This window comes from Microtus ochrogaster, unplaced genomic scaffold (assembly GCF_000317375.1).
Source record: "Microtus ochrogaster isolate Prairie Vole_2 unplaced genomic scaffold, MicOch1.0 UNK38, whole genome shotgun sequence".
Taxonomy (NCBI): Eukaryota; Metazoa; Chordata; class Mammalia; order Rodentia; family Cricetidae; genus Microtus; species Microtus ochrogaster.
In genome coordinates, this window is record NW_004949136.1 from 2989487 (window position 1) to 3008186 (window position 18700).

The window sequence follows — 18700 nt, forward strand, 5'->3', positions numbered from 1 at the left end:
CTTTTCTTTGAATCTCCTGGTGACTTCGGCTTTTTTCTTCCCAGCCCCCTTTCTTCCCCGAAAATCCTGCCTAGCTATTAGTCAGCTCTTTATTAACCAGTGAGGGCCCGGTGGTGGTGCACGCCTTTAATCCCAGCATTCGGGAGGCAGAAGCAGCTGGATCTCTGTGAGTTCGAGGCCAGCCTGGTCTGCAAAGTGAGTTCCAGGAAGAGCGTATGCCCTGACGAGAGCTAGAGAGTTTAAAGGTGGGCATCACAGTTGTCTTACTCTAAGGAATCCGCAGCTATGCAAGAAAATTAAATCAGAAACTGCCTGTTCTAGGTCCACAGTGAGAAGTGGCTTTTCAAAAAAAATCTATGGGGTATAGATCCAAACCTGCATTTTCTCTTCTTCATGCCTAGCTACCCAGGTCTCGGTCTCTGTAGATTCTGTTCAAACTTGGACACCCACCCTCAAGCCTGACAAACCCACCTTGATCCCTTAGGCCTACATACGAGAAGGTGAGAACCAACTCCTTCAACCTCCACAGACATGCTATGTACACATGAACCCACCCCTGCTCACAAAAACTATGTAAACAAATGTAATTTTAAAAATTGGAAAAGTGGCTGCCTGCTGAATCTCATGGGTTTATGTTGGCCAAGGCCTGTGGGGTTTCTGTGACCTGTGCTGGCCTTCCTCGCAGTGCCTGGTCAGGTGGGCAGAGTGGGCAGTTTGTCAAAAGGCCAACCGTCACAAAGACTGTGTGCTGGAGGAGGGGTGGGAGAATTGAAACAGGTCACTACACTTCCCAAGCTCCCGGTGCTGGGGTTACAGACTTGCACCTCATTCCTGCTGACCCTGACTCTTGGAAGGCCATGTCTGGAGTCTGTTTGCATTTGCACTGTCAGAATGTTCTCTGATCAGTGGAGTGAACACAATCCACCGGTATCGCTGTGGGAGTGGCTTCTCTCAGTGGTTCCTTGCTTGGTTGCCCTTGAATCATCAAAGAGCATGAAACATGATCTGAAACTTGAACTTTTCTTTGAGGTTCTCATACTTTACTGCTGGAGATATCGGTCCTCTTCTTCCTCTCTATTGCTAATAGATCCTGGGTCTTCCTTTGAATCCACAGTTGGTGGTAGGAATTTCTACTGCTTGGTCCAGTCAGAAATGCTTAACATGGGGGAAGATTAGACTCTTTTCCTGGGACATGGGCTGTGGCAACACGCACGCTGGGGGTGCAGACGTTTCATGGTGTTAATGCCCTGAGTGAAGAGGAAAACGGGAAGAACTGTGTGGGCAGGAAAACAGATCCTAGCTGGAGAATCTCAGAGCAGGAAAATAAACCCTGGCTGGAGGACCTCAGACAAGAGCAGCAGAAATGGGGGTGTAGTGTCTGTACCGTATCTTATAATGGTGAGCATATGCACATGCTGTGAAGGGCGTCTCTGCTCCTGAGGGCAGCCAGCAGAAACGTGGTGAGCGTATGCACATGCTGTGAAGGGTGTCTCTACTCCCGAGGGCACCCAGCAGAAACACTTGCAGACGATGAGTGGATATTCTGGGTTGCTCAACCCAAATGTTGGTAGGGGAGGATGCATGTGCCATTTTATAAATAGGGAGATGGTGCGTGGTAATGACTGTGGGAATGAGTCTGTCTAAAATTATTTTTTTCCTTAAGTTATTGTAACAGAAAGTTCCTAGTTCCGTGAATGGTCTTAACCAAGCTTGAGTGGTGAAGGCTGGGATGTTGGGCTTTGTAGGGTCTCTAGGCCCATAGATACTGCCTCCTAGGGCTCTTGGTGAGCACAATGCCTCACCAGAGGACAAGGACCAGTTGCCTGAATGTTGTGAATTCCTGATAAGAGCTGAGTGAAATGACTGCTGGGAGAAAGATGGTTGAGCAAGGGTGAGAGTACACATTTGAGCTCAAGCTTTGTTTTGTAATATTTGTAGCCACTTGCATTATCTGTCAATGCTGAGAGCACAGGACTTCTCTCATCTTTTTTTTTTTTTTTTTTTTTTCGAGACAGGGTTTCTCTGTGGTTTTGGAGCCTGTCCTGGAACTAGCTCTATAGACCAGGCTGGTCTCGAACTCACAGAGATCCGCCTGCCTCTGCCTCCCAAGTGCTGGGATTAAAGGCGTGCGCCACCACTGCCCGGCTGACTTCACTCATCTTTGTGTTTGCTGACCTGATAGATGTTCGTTGAGTGTCATTTTACACATCTTTAGAATTACACTTTACTTGTGTAGGTGTTGTGGATTGGTGGTGACCTGTGTGCAGTGGTGTGGGCGCAGAGGGCAGAAGACAAGTTCAGTAGTCATTCTCTGCTCTGCCGGTAGAGTCCGAGGGTGGGCGGTACCCAACGAGCCATCATGCTGGCTCTGTTGAATGAGTACAGTGTTGGAAGCTCAGTGGTGGCTAAGGAATTTATATGCTGTGTTTGGAGGAGTGTCCCCTGGAGATTGGAACAGAACTGTTGAGAGTCTTCATGTTATGGATCTGACAGGGAGAGTGGAGCTGTCAACAAGGGGGTAGCTGAATGCTGTAGCTTTAGGGCCACTGTAAGAGGGTATAGGGCACTAGCACAGAACAGAATCTGCCCACCAAAAGGTCTGTTTGAGGGATGTTTGGGGGTCCTGGATGTCCCCAGGTGTAGACTTTACTCCAACACCTTGGCAGTGATTTTTGTTTCTGAACTTTTTCTTCCAGATAGTAAAATGGCCACTCTCCTTTCAGTCTGACTGCTCTCCTGGGCAGGAAAGGGAGGTGGTGGAGTATGAATTCTCTTTCCATCCCAGCACAGGGCCTGGCCAGTCCTGGAGCCTAGGACGTTCAGCTACCAGTAAATTGTCACTGGAGCCAAACTGTGACATTGCCAATGGTGAGGAAGAAGAAAACAGCATTCGGTAGAGGTCTGGCTTAACAGAACCCAGGGAGCTTGAGGAACAGTGCCATCCCCATAGTGGTTTGGGACACACTGAAGGGCTTCTCCTGTGTACTGAGGGGTCATGATGGGAGAAAGAATACTTGCTAGGATCAGGTGACACCAAGGTAATGATGAGACTTGGTAGAGCCCTGGGTGGAGAAGGGGGACGGGACAGGACAGGGCTGCAGACTCTGCCCAGCTGAGTATGGCATCCTCTATACTACAAATAGCAAAGTACATACGGTGAGCATAGGCAGGCAGATATACGTACAGATCATTTGACATGAGTCAGGCACATGCAAACATGGAAGTATGAACTAAGTGTCCTAGAGAGGTAGGAACCATGATATCCAGAAGGACATGAAGCTGGATCACACTCCGGAGCTAATACCTGCAATGTGCCTCAGAAAGAGGGATGGGGTAGAGAGATACTTGTAGAAGTCCTGACTTTGGCTCCCATCACCTATATGGTGGCTCACAACCCTCTGTAACTCCAGTTCTAGGTGATCATACACCCTCTCTACTGACCTCTGCAGTCACCAGGCACACACATGGTGCACAAACATGCAGGCAGAGCACTCTTAAACGTAAAAAGAAAGGGATAGGAAAGAGGTGCCCTTTTTAAAATTTTTATGTGTATGGGTATTTTGTCTTCATGTATATATGTGAACCACGTACATGCCTGGTGCCTGTGGAGGCCATAAGATGCCCTGAAACTGGAGTTACGGAGGGTACTAGGAATTAGACTAGGTTCTGTGGAAGAGCAGCCAGTGCTCCAAACCATAGAAGCCAAAACCAGGAAGCCCAAGCAACAAACAGCTCTTTAAAGCTACTTGCGTGGTAGTGTTTTTGATTGTTTTTCAATTTTTCTTTTTCAAAACAGATTTTCTCTGTGTACCTTTGGAGCCTGTCCTGGAACTTGCTCTAGACCAGGCAGGCCTCAAGCTCACAGAGATTTGCCTGCCTTTGCCTCCCAAGTGCTGGGATTAAAGGTATGCACCTTCAACTTTTATTGTTTGTTTTCATTGTTTGAGTGCTGAGGCTCAAACCTCAGGCCTCGTGAATGGTGGGCAAGCACTCTACCAAAGGCCTATGTCCCCAGCCTGGAGTGAAGTTCTGATGAGATTAAGCAGGTCAAAGACGAGACCCTGCTCAAAGCCAGAACTAGAAGAATGCCAACCTCCACAGGAGAACAGGATGGTTTGGCTCTGCTTGAGACTTTAAGAGTGGTAGACATCTCATTGTAGACACTGTAGCACGCGTCTGAATGTCCTTGGGCCAAGCTTTGATGACTTTGACTAGTGTTGTCTGGAAAATAGCATGGACTTGGTCCTTGGCCCTTGGAAAACCTTAAACCAGGACAACAAGTAGAGGTGCTGTCTGACATACTCATCCATCCACCAAGGAAAAAAATGGGCCTAGGTAGCCACGGTCTATGAACAATGAATCATCAGTGGCCGTAAAGGATATGAAAGTGGAATTGAAAGACCAAAATGAGAACAGGCCAATTTGAAACAGAAACAAATAGGACTTTCATGAATTAAAAACTCAATGTGGTGAGCAGGTAGAAACTCTGGATAAAGTACCAAGGGTTATCTGTGGAAGGTGTGGACAAACCTGATGCAAACTGTCTTAGAGACCAGGGGCAGAAGGAACTTCAGGTCTGGGTTGAGCTGAGCCAATCAGGGAAGGACCAGCCTGGCAAGAGTAAGGGGACTGCCTCAGCCTGGCACCTTCCGAGGTTGGTGGGGTCTCGTGTCCAGGCAGCTATACTTCCTTATACGGCAAGATAAACCAGAACAGAATCTTTGGAAGAAGAGAGGAAACAGTGACAGGAGGGCCCTGTCAGCTTGTGGAACAGCTAGCTCAGCAGTGGACCGCAAGCAAGGTGCGAGTCAGGCCCAAGGTTGCTCTCTGACCTCCACGTATGTGTCTTCCCTTAAACACACTCAGGTGCACACATGCATCATACACAGATTACAGAAGAATAGGAGATGTCCAAAGTTAGTAATGCAGTTTCTTTTCTAACGTTTCAGCCTTTGCGTCCTCACTTTGCCGGAAACAGACATGTCGGGGTCCACGTTCATGCAGACCAGGACCGCTGCCTGCTCCTCCAACTGTGTCCCTCTGCTGGGGAAGTCACTTTGATCCATGTGGTCCATCCTTGAGGTTCACTTCCCACAAGTCCCCTCAGCATGTCATCAGCAAAATCCCAAGCCCCAGAGGAGACAGTGCCTGGCTGCGAAGAGGAGCTGAGAGAAAAGTCACTTCCCACTTGGGGCTCTCTTTTTGGTCACCGGAGTGAGAAGATTGTCTTTACCAAAGGTGATGGAAGTCCAGAGGAGAGCCTGCTCACTGTCACCATCACGGAGACCACTGTCATTGAGTCGGACTTGGGTGTGTGGAGCTCAAGGGCTCTCATCTACCTCACGCTGTGGTTCTTCTTCAGCTTTTGTACGCTGTTCCTCAACAAGTACATCCTGTCGCTGCTAGAAGGAGAGCCCAGCATGCTAGGTAATGCTGCCTGCCCGGTATGCTAGGTAATGCTGCCTGCCCGGTGTACTCTCCTGTTGTAGAGGGAGGGAGAGCCCAGCATGCTAGGATATGCTGCCTGCCCGGTGTGCTCTCCTGTTGGAGCCGATGCTGAGTGGCCAGAGGCCACCAGGAGGGAGGGAAAAGCTAAAGGGGCTTACTCAGAAATGTCCTGGAGTGAAGGGTGATGTCTTTGCTCACGTGTGGGAAAGGACTGTTCTCAGTGCGCCCCATGCTCCCTCCACAGGTGCTGTGCAGATGCTGTCTACGACATTAATTGGATGCGTTAAAATATTTGTTCCTTGCTGTTTGTATCAACACAAAACTCGGCTCTCTTACCCACCCAATTTCATCATGACCATGCTCTTCGTGGGCCTCATGAGGTACAATGTGCTGGCCATCTTACTTGTTTCTTTAGATCTAAAACACCTCTACGATCTGAGAGTGTTGGTTCATGACTTTAATCCCAGCACTCAGGAGGCAGGGGCAGGTGGGTCTCTCTGAGTTTGAGGCCAGCCTGGTCTACAAAGAGAGTCCAGGACAGCCAGAGATACAGAGAAACTCCGTCTTGACAAACAAAACCAAAAACAAATATCTTTCTAGTTAGTAAGTATGGAAACCCTATTGGAGGCCTTGGCGATTAGTGTGCCTGAGTGTGTGTTTCGAGCACAGGATACAATTATAGGTCTGTCCACATGTGGGATATCCATCAGTTAGATTTCAGTTTTGTGGCCCTTGAGCCACATTCATTCTCTCTTGAGTCTTTTATACGGCAGCCTTCAAAAGTAATTCAGTGCACATCCTTGGGAGGCAGGGGCAGTGGATCTCTGTGAATTTGACCAGTCTGGTTACATAGTGAGTTCCAGGACAGCCGGAGCTACATACTGAGACTCTGTCTCAAATAAGACGTTTTTTTTTAATATATTTATTTATTTATTTGTTATGTATACAATATTCTGTGTGTGTGTATGTCTGCAGGCCAGAAGAAGGCACCAGACCTCATTACAGATGGTTGTGAGCCACCATGTGGTTGCTGGGAACTGAACTCAGGACATTTGAAAAAGCAGGCAATGCTCTTAACCACTGAGCCATCTCTCCAGCCCTCAAATAAGATGTTTTTAAAAAGGTAACCCAGTAGTGGTTGGGAGGTGTTTGCCATCCTGGAGTGCCGTAGGGTTGCCCTCACCTGGGGCTCGGCCTACTTGTTGGGAAGAGGGACCGGATGTGCCCACTGGTCATGGCTAAGCACTTGGAGTCTATTTTATAAGCAGACGTCCCTTCTCATGTTGCTCTTCTCTTGTTTTAAGGTTTGCCACGGTGGTTTTGGGGCTGGTCAGCCTGAAGAATGTGGCAGTGTCCTTCGCTGAGACTGTGAAGAGCTCAGCTCCCATTTTCACTGTGATCATGTCTCGAATGATTCTGGGGGAGTACACAGGTAGGGACTCTCCTGGTCCTGCCCTTCGGCCTGGCCTGGGCCTCAGCACCTTTTATTTTCATCTGTAGTGTCACCTGCTGCCCATTACGTGCTGGGTCTTGTTCAGCTACATTGTCCTTATTTTCTGTGACAATTGGAATAAGTCCTCTATGTAAAATTGAAAAGGTTCTGTTAAGTATTGTCATTTCCAAGATTAACAGAGGTGGAAAATGTGATTTTCATTGCAGTGAACAGAATTTTTTTTTTAAGATTTATTTATTTCCTGGCAGTGGTGGCATACACCTTTAATCCCAGCACTAGGGAAGCAGAGGCAGGCGGATCTCTGTGAATTCAAGGCCAGCCTGGGCTACAGAGCTAGTGCCAGGCCAAGCTCCAAAGCTACACAGAGAAACCCTGCTGTGAAAAAAATTTTTTTTTATTTATTCATTATGTATACATTATGCCTGCAGGCCCAAAGAGGGCACCAGATGTCATTACAGATGGTTGTGAGCCACCATGTGAGTACAGGAACTGAACTCAGGACCTTCAGAGAAGCCAGTGCTCTTAACCCCTGAGCCGTCTCTCTAGTCCTGCTTGTTTTGTTTTTAGAGACGGGGTCTAGAGCAGCGGGTGAAGGAGCTGCTGAGTTCAGTCCTTAGGACCTAATGGTGGAAGGAGGGAGTTGTCCACACGGGTTATCCTCCATGTGTGTGTCGTGGCCTGTGCGCACCCACACTTACGCATGTTCCTGTTGTGTTCTTGCCAGGGCTGTTGGTCAACCTGTCCCTTATCCCAGTCATGGGAGGACTGGCATTGTGCACAGCTACTGAGATAAGCTTCAACATCCTGGGGTTTTCAGCTGCGTTATCCACCAACATTATGGATTGGTGAGTTAAGATCACAAGGGGAGATGGTGAAGGAAGCTTGCTTAAGAAGGGCTGGTTTTGCCTCATCTGAGCCCACGGGTATCAGATTCAAGCTGAGCCAGGCTCCACTGTCCTTCTGTTTCTCAAGAAGTACAACAATAAGTTCCAGAGCATTTTTTCCAAACAAAGCTGGAATTTGATATGTAGTCCTAATTGCTAATATACAACTAGAGGGATATGGTTACACGGTAAGGATAATTGTGATAATCGAAATGGTAGCTAGACTGGTGTGGTGGCACACATGCCGGTAATCTTTGCCTGTAGGGTAAGCTTCTAAAAGGCAAACCACTGGATGAGTCCTGGACTTCTGAAGATGCTCTTGATTCCTGCTGTCTTGTGGCTTGAGACAGCGTCCTTGGTCACTATTCTGTCCGTGCGGATTGGCATCACCTTTTCCTACACTTAAGTTAAGATCCTTCTCCAGTAAGAAGCTAGGCAACAATGTCCCACTATGTCAAGTTCTATCTCTGAGGTCACTTTTGAAGCCAGGATTTTTTTATTTTCCCAATGGCTATTTGTATGTTTCCCTTGTGGTGTGTCTGTTTCTAAGTTCTGGCTTTAAAATCTGATTTTTCCCACTGTTTTTTTTTAATATTTATTTATTTATTAATTTATTATGTATACAATATTCTGTCTGCATATATGTCTGCAGGCAAGAAGAGGGCACCAGACCCCATTACAGATGGTTGTGAACCACCATGTGGTTACTGGGAATTGAACTCAGGACCTTTGGAAGAGCAGGCAATGCTCTTAACCACTGAGCCATCCCACTGGGGTTTTGCGTGCATGACTAGTTTTATTCAGTCGTACACATGCCACGGGGCCCTCTTTTGCCTGGAACCCAAGGCTACTGAATTTATGGAACTTCATCCAGTGAGCTATTTTGGTTTTGTTTGTTTGCTTGCTTACTTTGCTTCTTTTGGTTGGTTTTAGATTTTGGTTGTTTGAGGCAGGGTCCCTCTACTCAGCCCTGGCTGTCCTAGAACTCACTATGTAGACCAGGCTATCCTTGAATTCAGAGGCCTGCTTGCCTCTGATTGCTGAGTGCTGGCACCAAGGGCGTGTGCCACCACTCCTGGCTTAGATTTAATTTTTTGTTGTTTGTTTTTTGTTTTGTTTTGAGACAGAGTTTCTCTGGTAGACCCAGCTGTCCTGGAAGTCACTATGTAGACCAGACTGGCATCAAACTCAGTGATCTGTCTGCATCTTCTTGCCAAGTACTAGAGTTAAAGGCATGCGCCACCACTACCCAACTAGATTTATTTTTATTATGTATGTATGAGTGTTTTGTTTGCATGTATGTATGTGCATCACATGTGCACCAGTAACCTTCAGAAGTCAGAAAAGGACGATGGAGTCTCTGGAACTTGAATTATGGAAGGTTGTGAGCCACCCTGTCAGTTCTAAGAACCAAACCTTTGTCCTCCTGTAAGAACTGCTCTTAATCACTGAACCTTTCCTCCAGCCCTTCTTTTGGGGTTTTGAAACAGGGTCCCACATAGATCAGGCTTGCTTCAAATTCATTATGTATCTGAAGATGACTTTGAATTCCTAGTCTTCCTGCCCGAGCTTCCCATGTTGGGGTTTTCAAAGCGTCCAGAGCAAAACCATCGTGGTGCTCTGATGTTTGAGACGGCAGATCATTCAGGCTGTTTACTTGTCTGTAGGGACAGTAGGCACACTTCTACTTCTCCGGGTGGTGATGACTGGACACACCTGGTACAGGACTGGCTTCAGGCGCGTAAGTGCCTGTGGCTGTTGGCCTTAGTGGGCGTTTGATCTTCACCTTATTCCTGACTGACTTAAGTGTTTGATGTCTCTTTGTTCTAGTTTGCAGAATGTTTTTTCAAAAAAGCTTCTCAGTGGGGACAAATACAGGTTCTCGTAAGTATCTGTAAGAGGATTTATAGTTTCTAATTTTGGCGTGGTGGCGGTAGCAGTAATTGGGGCAGGGGTGAGATAACATGTCTATGTAGCCCTGGTTGTCCTAGCATTCCCTGTACAGAGCAGGCCTCACAAGTGCTGCACCACCACATCCAGCACCGACTGTGATTTCTTAAGACCCAGCAGGACTTTTGGTCATTTTACAGCTCTGAATGAACTCATGTGGTTTGAGTGGCTTTGACAGCTCTTTGTGAAAAATTGAGAGAAAACCACCTGCTTCCTAGCTCACTCCTCGGGTTACCAAACAGCCAGCTCAGGTCATGGGGACCCTTACATCCTTGACATTGTGGGAGACACATTTCTGACTGCTGGTTCTTGAGTTTTCTTTGCTGAAAATGCCTGGGTGGAAGCCCAGACCCATGAGAAATATCACGTGTTTCCTGTCCCTCCAGGGCCCCGGAGCTGCAGTTTTACACCAGTGCTGCTGCTGTGGCCTTGCTGATCCCAGCGTGGGCCTTCTTCATGGTAGGTTTCCAGCCTGGCACCCTCCACACTGGGGTTCAGGTGAAGAAGGGTGGGTGGCTAAATTTGAGTTTTGTGTTAGGGTTTTTAGGCTTGCTTAACTTAACTTTTATTATGGAAATGGTTTTGCCCATTATAGAATAGTAAACAGAGTTTTGTTCTTTTGAGACAGAGTCTCATTATGTATTACTGACGGTCTGAAACTTGCTATGTAGACCAGGTTAGCCTCAAACTGACATAGCTATGCTTGCCTCAGCCTCTTAGTGCTAGTGTTAAAGGCTCTGTTCCCACTCCCACCTAAGTCAGCGGTTTTATATTTGAAACCAACTGAGAGGCTCTCCTACCCTTAGCTTCCTTGTCTAAGTTGCCCTGTAGCGAGCTTGTGGGTGCAGATTTACTCCCAGCCCATTTCCTGGAGTCCCTCCATTTCCAGAAGTGCGTGTCTGTGTAAACCTTTCTCCTTAAGACATGTCACACTGGGAAGTCTGTACTGATGATGCTGCGGGTCATAGCTTTACCTTGCCCCACAGTGCCATACACGACACCCTTTGCAAATGGGGGGGTGTCTTTGGAATATAGTCTTGGAGCTGGAATGGTTAGTTGAAACATTTTATGTTTTCAAAATACACACACAGGAGTTCCAGGTTCTTAAGATCCTTACCAATGAGGGTTTTTGTTGATTTAAAAAAACAAACCCAGCCCGGTGGTGGCGCAGGCTTTTAATCTCAGCACTTGGGAGGCAGAGGCAGGCGGATCCCTGTGAGTTCGAGACCAGCCTGGTCTATAGAGCTAGTTCCAGGACAGGCTCCAAAGCCACAGAGAAACCCTGTCTCAAAAAACTAAAAAAAAAACAAAAAAACAAAAACCCAACAGGGTCTCATTTTGTAGCTCAGGCTGGCCTAGAACACATTATATATCCCAGGCTGGTCTCACATTGTTGGTAGGCCTCGCCTCAATCTCCCAAACGCTAAAATTGCAGCCCAGCCTGGCCCAGAACTCACACTGCAGCCCAGCCTGGCCCAGAACTCACACTGCAGCCCAGCCTGGCCCAGAACTCTTGGTGGTCCTCTTGCCTCGGTCTCCCTGATGTGTGGACATGGAGGACACGGGGCAGTTTTGGGAGTTGGTCCTTGCTTTCCCCTTATTTGCAAGCCAAATTAGCTGTCTTGCAAGTTTCCGAGGATTCTCCTGTCTCTGCTCCCACTTACAATAGTGTAATAGTGGGATTATAGACTATACTGCCATGTTTAGCTGTACATATGTTCTGGGTATCTGAACTTGAGTTTTTGGTTTTAGTTTTGATTTTTTTGTGACTGCTTTTTCGAGACGGAGTTTCTCTAACTCCTAGCTGTCCTGGAACTCTCTTAGTAGACCAGACTGGCTTTGAACTCACAGAGATCTGCCTGCCTGGCAAGTGGTGGGATTAAAGGTGTGCGCCGCCACCACCCAGCTCTGGCATGAGTTTTCTTACATGTATTCCAAGCTTTTTACTTACTGAGGCATTTTTCCGACATAACCCCCCTCACTTTTGAGATAAGAGCTCATGTAAACCAAGTTGGCCTCAGATTTGCTGTTTTTCTCTAAATGTCCAAGTCCTCCTGTCTCTACCTGAGTGCTGGGATTGTAGGCATGTAGCATGCCTGGTCTGTACTGAAAGTCCTAATGAATGTGCACACTGCTGTCTAGCAGACAGGCATTCAGAGCTCCAGTGTGACTGACTTTCAGTTACTTGGCACCGGTGGTACCTTACCTTCTCAGCAGCGACGACAGGCCAGAAGAACGTCCTTTTGTTTTGGCCATAGGATGTCCCTGTGATTGGCAGGAGTGGGAAGAGCTTCAGCTACAGCCAGGACATCGTGCTGCTGCTGCTGACAGACGGCGCCTTGTTTCACCTTCAGAGTGTCACCGCATACGCCCTGATGGGAAAGATCTCCCCTGTGACTTTCAGGTGAGTGAGGTTCTCCTCCTTTGATACTTTGTACCATCACTGTGTGAAGCAGATTTTCAGGGAACTTTTTCCTGGAAGTCGTTGTTGCAGAAATTTTCCTGAGATTCACAGATTAGTTTTTCTTTTTGAGATGCTCTTATGTATGGCCCAGACTGACCTGGAACTCACTATGTAGGCAAGGAAACCTTGAACTCCTTATCCTCTATCTCCCAAATGCTGGAATCATAGCCAGGTACTACCATATCTGATTCAAAAGCCACAGATCTTAAATGCCTTATATTAAATTACCAGGGATTTGCAGAGAAACTGCATTCATCCTCTAAGACCTTAGGACTAACAAGATGCTGTGTCCTAAGTGCTGTGTAAATTATTGCTAAACTGTACCACCCGCCCAAAGACAGGGTTTCTCTGTGAAACAAGCCTAGCTGTCCTGGAACTAGCTATGTAGACCAGGATGGCCTTGAATTTACAGAGATTGACCTGCTTCTGTCTCCTGAGTGCTGGGTTTAAAGGTGTGCACCACCACCTCCCAGCTTGCCGTACTGTACATGTACGGAGTAATAACAAGGAAGAAAGTCTATACACATTCAATATAGGCTCTGTTTTTTCCCAAATATTTCTGTCTATGGTTTACTCCAGGCATGTTTAACCCATGGAATTAATTGTTCTCATCATAGAAAGGTCAAAAGGAGAGAAGACTCAGCGGTTAATAGCACTGACTACTCTTCCAGAGGACCCGGGTTCAATTCCCAGCACCCACATGGCAGCTCACAACTATGTGTAACTCCAGTTCCAGGGGATCTGACACCCTCACACAGACACAGGCAAAACAACAATGCATATTAAATAAATTTAAAAAGTTCAACAAGACAGAAAAGTATAAAAATTAAGTTATTCATAATCACAGTCCAACAGAACAGAAGTTCAGGCATTTTAACGTATTTCATATTAACTGTTTCTGCTGGGGCCTAATGTGTGCATGGGGTCAGTTTCACTTAACAAATTATCTTAGGGTTTTCCCTCAGGTTTGTAGAGATCTTGACAGTACACATGGGGTTTGTCTCATTCTGTTGATAGAGAGCAAGCTGAGGTATTTTAGGGGCAGGTCACAGTGTTGCTGGGAGTGGTGGCACAGTCTCAGGAATAGTTAGAAGAAGAGTAGGATCCACTGTGAGAACTCTCCCTCCCCACCTCCCCAGGACAGTATCTCCAGCTGACCTTAAAATATTTCAGTCCAGGAGCTGAAAATTGCCTCAATAGTTAAGTGTTTACTGCTGGGTTTTCTTTTTAATATTTATTTATTATTATGTATACAGTATTCTGTTTGCATGTATGTCTGCAGGTCAGAAGAGGGCACCATATCTCATTACAGATGGTTTTGAGCCACCATGTGTTTGGTAGGAATTGAACTCAGGTCCTCTGGAAGAGCAGCCAGTGCTCTCAACTGTTGAGCCATCTCTCCAGCCCTATGTGTTTATTGCTCTAAAAGAGGACCAGGATTCAGCTCACAGCCATTTGTAACTCGAGTTCTAGGGAATGTAACACTTCTTCTGACCTGTGGGCACTGCACATACACGATGCATATAAACACACACAGAATCAAATAAACATTTAGTTCAAATCACTACTGAGACAGGCATTGTAGCACATTGTAATTCCAGCATTCAGGAGGCTGATGCAGGAGGACCACTGCAGGTTCAGGCCAGCCTAGGTAGGGTCTTGTTTCTCTTGCAGAAGTCCTGGGTTTGAGTCCCAGCACCCACGTGGTGATTTACAACCATGCATAACTCCATTTCCAGAGGATCTAAAGCCCGCTTCTGTCTTCTGTGAGCACCAAGTACATACGTGGTGCATATACAGACATGCAGGCAAAACAACAGAAAGTGAAATAATAAATAAAATGATTTTAGAAAGGGCAAAACTGCTAAGGACAAACTGGGTGTGATAATGCAGTTATAATCCCAGAATTTAGGCAGAAGTAGGCTTGGTAGTTCAGAATCAGCCTCGTCTATTTAGAGTTAGATGTTGGTTTGAGCTGCAAAGGAAGGGAGGAAGCTCAAGCAGATGCAGCAGAATCCGTTCTTCAAGTCCAGGAGCTGGGACTACATCAGTGTTTCACTACTTTGATGGTTTTCTTTAAGTTTATTTACCTAATATGTATGGGTGTTTTTTTCTGAGTGTATGTGTGTTTATCATGTGCATGCTTGTATCCCATGGAGGCCAGAAGAGGGCATCAGATTCCCTGGGACTGGAGTTACAGACAGTTGTGAGCCACCATCTGGGTTCTTTGGAAGAGCAGCCACTGCTCTTACCCACTGAGTCGTTTCTTCAGCCCCTGTTTTGAGAGTTTTCATTTAAAAAGAGTAAACCTGGGGGCTGGAGAGATGGCTCAGCAGTTAAGAGCACTAGCTGCTCTTTCAGAGGTCCTGAGTTCAATTCCCACCAAACACACGGTGGCTCACAGCCATCTATAGTGGGAACTGATGGTGTCTTCTGGCATAAAGGCGCACATGCTGACAGAGCACTCATATACATGAAATAAATAAATCTTTTTTTTTTTTTTTAAAAAAAAAAAAAAGGAGTAAACCTGAGAACAAAGTTGCAGACAAAACCCTCAGTGCTAGGAACCTCATCCATGTCCCCCTTGGGGCCAAGACCCCGGGCTGACAGCACAGCAGCAGTACATGGTGTGACAGCTGTCAGTCACTGCCACAGCAGGCTTGCCTCTGTGGGTGTGAGCCAGCACCTGACTGTTTTCTCTGCTCTACTGCCATAGTGTCGCCAGCACTGTGAAGCACGCCTTGTCTATCTGGCTCAGCATCATCGTTTTTGGCAACAAAATCACCAGCCTGTCTGCCATTGGCACCGTCCTTGTCACAGTGGGCGTCTTGCTCTACAACAAGGCCAGGCAGTATCAGCAGGAGACCATGCAGAGTCTGGCCACAGCCAGTAGCCGGGGCTCAGAGGATGACACAGAACCTCTGGTTCCCCAGGACTCAAGACAGCACCACTGAGTTCCTTTTGATGCCGTGACCCCCGGAAACCAAGCCTAGACTGTCCTCCTGCACTGTATGCTTTAAGAGAGAGACAGACTCTGCAGGCAGGTCTTTTGTTCCTCACTGGACACCAGATGGGGAGTTTGGGGATCAGCTTCTGCCTGACAGAGCCCTGCAGGATGGAGCAAATGGCCTACAGCTAACCGAGCACACTGTCCAGCCTGCAGTTGCGCCAGTGACTCGGTGGGGCCAACTGTGGAATAAGCACAGGTTCCAGTACCAACAGGAGTTGCTGTCTGCTTGATGCCGACCAGGAGACTTCAACTTTCCTATGACCACCACCACCACCACAGACACCAAAGCCTCCTGGTTCCTGACAGACAAGAAACAGAAATTCCAGATGCCAGTGACTCTACCAAAGAGCCACAAAACCCTGGGGATGCAGAATGACTGACAACAGAGACGAGTGTCTTCTTCCATGGAGGAGTAGAGCTTCTATGAAGAGAAAGTCTCCCCTTTTTGGCCTGTGCTACACTGAGCTACCCCACTCCAGGTTTGCTGTCCTGTGTTTCTGCTACCCGTTTGGTGATTTCTCCAACTCGGGCAAATCTCTAATCAGAACAGGTCCCCCTGGAGTTCTTCTCTGTCCTGGGTATTGGTATACTGAATGTGAAGCAGGCATAGTTGACCATCCTGCCAGATTCCCCTTCGGGATGATGACAGGGAAGTTTAGCAGAGCATCTGTGTTTACAGGTTACGCTTCATGTGCAGTGACTCATTTTAGCAAAGCTCCTGGAGTGTCTGCATGTAAGGTGAATCCAAGTCTACACATACAGCTGGCTCTTCCCAGGGATCATATGTGACACTTCCTGAGCTACCAGGTGCCCAGAGTCTGTCCCTCCTCCCAGGGTCACTGGTGTCGGAGCTCAGGATTCCTGAGCAGTGAAGGACCATAGTGGGAGCTTGGGCATGAGATGATGAGGTTTTACTTATTCATCAGTTTGTGGGTTCTGATGTGGGGTGCAGTCCATGGCCAGCCAGTCTTTAAGACTCTTCTCCAGTAACCCAAACTCCGAGACTCATGAGTTTTAGCCACTGGCACTTTCGGTTCCAAGTCTCACTTTCCCTGCTGTCCATCTTGAAGGCCCATGCTGGTTCATTGATTTCCAAGTTGGCTCCTTGCCTGGAAAATATGAAAATAGCCCCTCAAAGAGACAGATTGATTTGAAAAAGAGCAATAATTATGTCTTAAGTTTTATGTACTTGAAAAAGTTTGCTGTGATGATGGATCAAAATGAGGCCTTTTAATCTATAATCCACCTTTTCAGAGAAGGGGCTTGTGTTCTGGACATAGGCTAGGTGTGTCTTCCCTGTGCTGAGGTCACCTCCACTAGGAAGGGTTCTCTCATTTGACTTTCACCAGGTTTCTACTTCCAGTGGAAGGCAGATGATGGATATTGGGTTAATCTGTACATTAGGCCTCTCTCCTCAAGAACCTGGCTGTGGAGCTGCTGACACACCAGGACACATGTTTGGGCAGTGGTTGGAAGATCCCTCTGGCCTTCTTACAGATCAGAGCCCCAAATGCCTGGTTTCTAAGTGGCACTTGGAATTCCCATGTGGAATTAGGAAATGGCCCATCGTAACTTGTTCTGTCTGCTCCTCCACTTCACCAACCTTTCCGCCCGTTTTGATTCTAAGTTTGTGGACTAGAAACAAAAAGATTTTCTTAAAACAACTTCTTAAAAAGCTGCTTTTGAGACAGGAAGACCATGGCATCTGTGCTAGAGCCAGCATCAAGGCCTGTCCTCATCACAGGCTGGAAGACCATGGAGTCTGTGCTAGAGGCAGCACCACGGCCTGTCAGGCTTTACATTCCATGCACATCCTTGCCACACAGCCATCTCTTCCAGCATTTCCAGAACTCCTGGCCATTTGTTATAACCATACCATCACAATATTTTTTTATTAACGTTGTCAGTACTTTTATATCATACTGTGTTTTTCAAGAATTGTTGCTGATGTACATGTAGAAATATCTTGGATTATTTTTTCCTAAGTCCATGTCTTTGTCTGGTCTGTTGTAACAGAACACCGGATGGACATTCTGAGCCAGCCATCTGCTTCCTCACTACACACATGGTTAAGAGATACACAGATTTCTAATTTCAGAAGGCTTCTGGGGCGGTAGAGAAGACTTGGTGGGGAAGAACACGTGGTGCTCTTGCTGAGGACCCAGCTCAGTTTCCAGAAGGCGTGTAGGGTGCCTCACAACTGCCTGTAACTCCAGCTCTAGGGATTCTGATTCCTCTAGCTTCTGTGGGCATCTGCATTCACATACACATACATACATACACGTATGCACACACACATGACCACATGACTTTAAAATGAGTACATTAAAAAAGACTCCCATGACTTTGGGGTGTAGCTTAGTGATACATTGGTGTCATTTATTTTGAGACCAGCACACATGGGATAGAGGGAGACGAGACCCCAAAACATCCACCACAGTAGATGGTTTTTGTCTAAAGTTGGGCATGGTAGCACTTACCTGTAATCATAGTCCTGTGGAGGCATTAGGCTATATAGTTATTCCAAGACCAACTTGGGCTACATACTAGGATCCTGTTTCAAAAAAAAACTTAATTTTTTTCTGATCTTTGTAATTTCTTTCATACCAGCATTATAATCTGTTTGCCTGGAAAGTCGAGAGTACTCTTGTGCAATCCAAAATATGTTTCTAATTTGACAAAAATAAAAATGATGAATCAGAGGAGATGAAAGAGAATAAACACGCACAAGGGAATCAGTCAGCTAAACTGCTTGCTGCCTTTAGATCACTACAAAATACGTGGCTGTGACCCAGCTCCTCCGTGGTCACTTCACTTCTGTCCAAGTGATGTCTCCTGCAAGCATTTTATTTCCTAACACTGGAAAAGAGTAAACAAAGATGATACTAACGGTGGAAAACCATGCCTGTTCTCTTTCCCTTGAGTCCTTAAGTAAGCCATACTGTCCTTGAGATCTGCAGCCTTCTTCAGTCTTCCTCCTCCCTCTCTGTAGCTTTGGAGCCTGTCCTGGAACTCAGTCTCTAGACCAGGCTGGCCTCAAATTTACAGAGATCCGCCTGCCTCTGCCTCAGGAGTGCTGGGATTAAAGCTGTGCACTGTTAGCACTGCCCGGCTCCTTCAGTCTTCTTCGTCCTGAGATTACAAGCAGGTGTCACCAGCTGTTTTCAATTCTCTTCTATTTTTTTTCCCCTCAACAAAGAAATATATGACCTACCTATGGGGAGGCCTTTTCATCTCTTCATTTTCCTCTTTTCTCTCTCTCTCTCTCTCTCTTTTGTGCTAGTGCTAGAGCTTAGGGCTTCAGGAATGCTAGGCTGTTGCTCTTCTCTGAGCTATACCCCCCCCAACTGTTTTTTTAGTTTATAAGTGTCTTGGCTCCCCCCATGAACTAGAACATTAACTTCATGCTAATGTGGACAGACAGTTCCAACCACAATTCAGAGTGTAGTAGCTTTTAACTTTGGTGTTTCCTAAGAATGTTTTCATTCTTT

The 18700-nt window shown here is 46.7% G+C and overlaps 1 protein-coding gene and 1 pseudogene across 1 annotated transcript in view; one reads left to right on the forward strand and one right to left on the reverse strand.

Annotated features, from left to right (window-relative positions):
* The window catches only part of LOC101992548, a 10400-nt pseudogene extending 5325 nt beyond the window's left edge, over nt 1–5075 (reverse strand).
* The window catches only part of Slc35e2b (solute carrier family 35 member E2B), a 26227-nt gene extending 7550 nt beyond the window's left edge, over nt 1–18677 (forward strand). The window contains exons 2-9 of the mRNA XM_005368670.2: nt 4950–5427; nt 5693–5828; nt 6753–6880; nt 7626–7746; nt 9616–9669; nt 10122–10194; nt 11994–12139; nt 14916–18677. Coding sequence (XP_005368727.1) covers nt 5109–5427; nt 5693–5828; nt 6753–6880; nt 7626–7746; nt 9616–9669; nt 10122–10194; nt 11994–12139; nt 14916–15153 — 1215 coding nt within the window. The 5' untranslated portion in view covers nt 4950–5108 and the 3' untranslated portion in view covers nt 15154–18677. The remainder of the gene's footprint in view (nt 1–4949; nt 5428–5692; nt 5829–6752; nt 6881–7625; nt 7747–9615; nt 9670–10121; nt 10195–11993; nt 12140–14915) is intronic.
* The last annotated feature ends 23 nt before the right edge of the window (nt 18678–18700 follow it).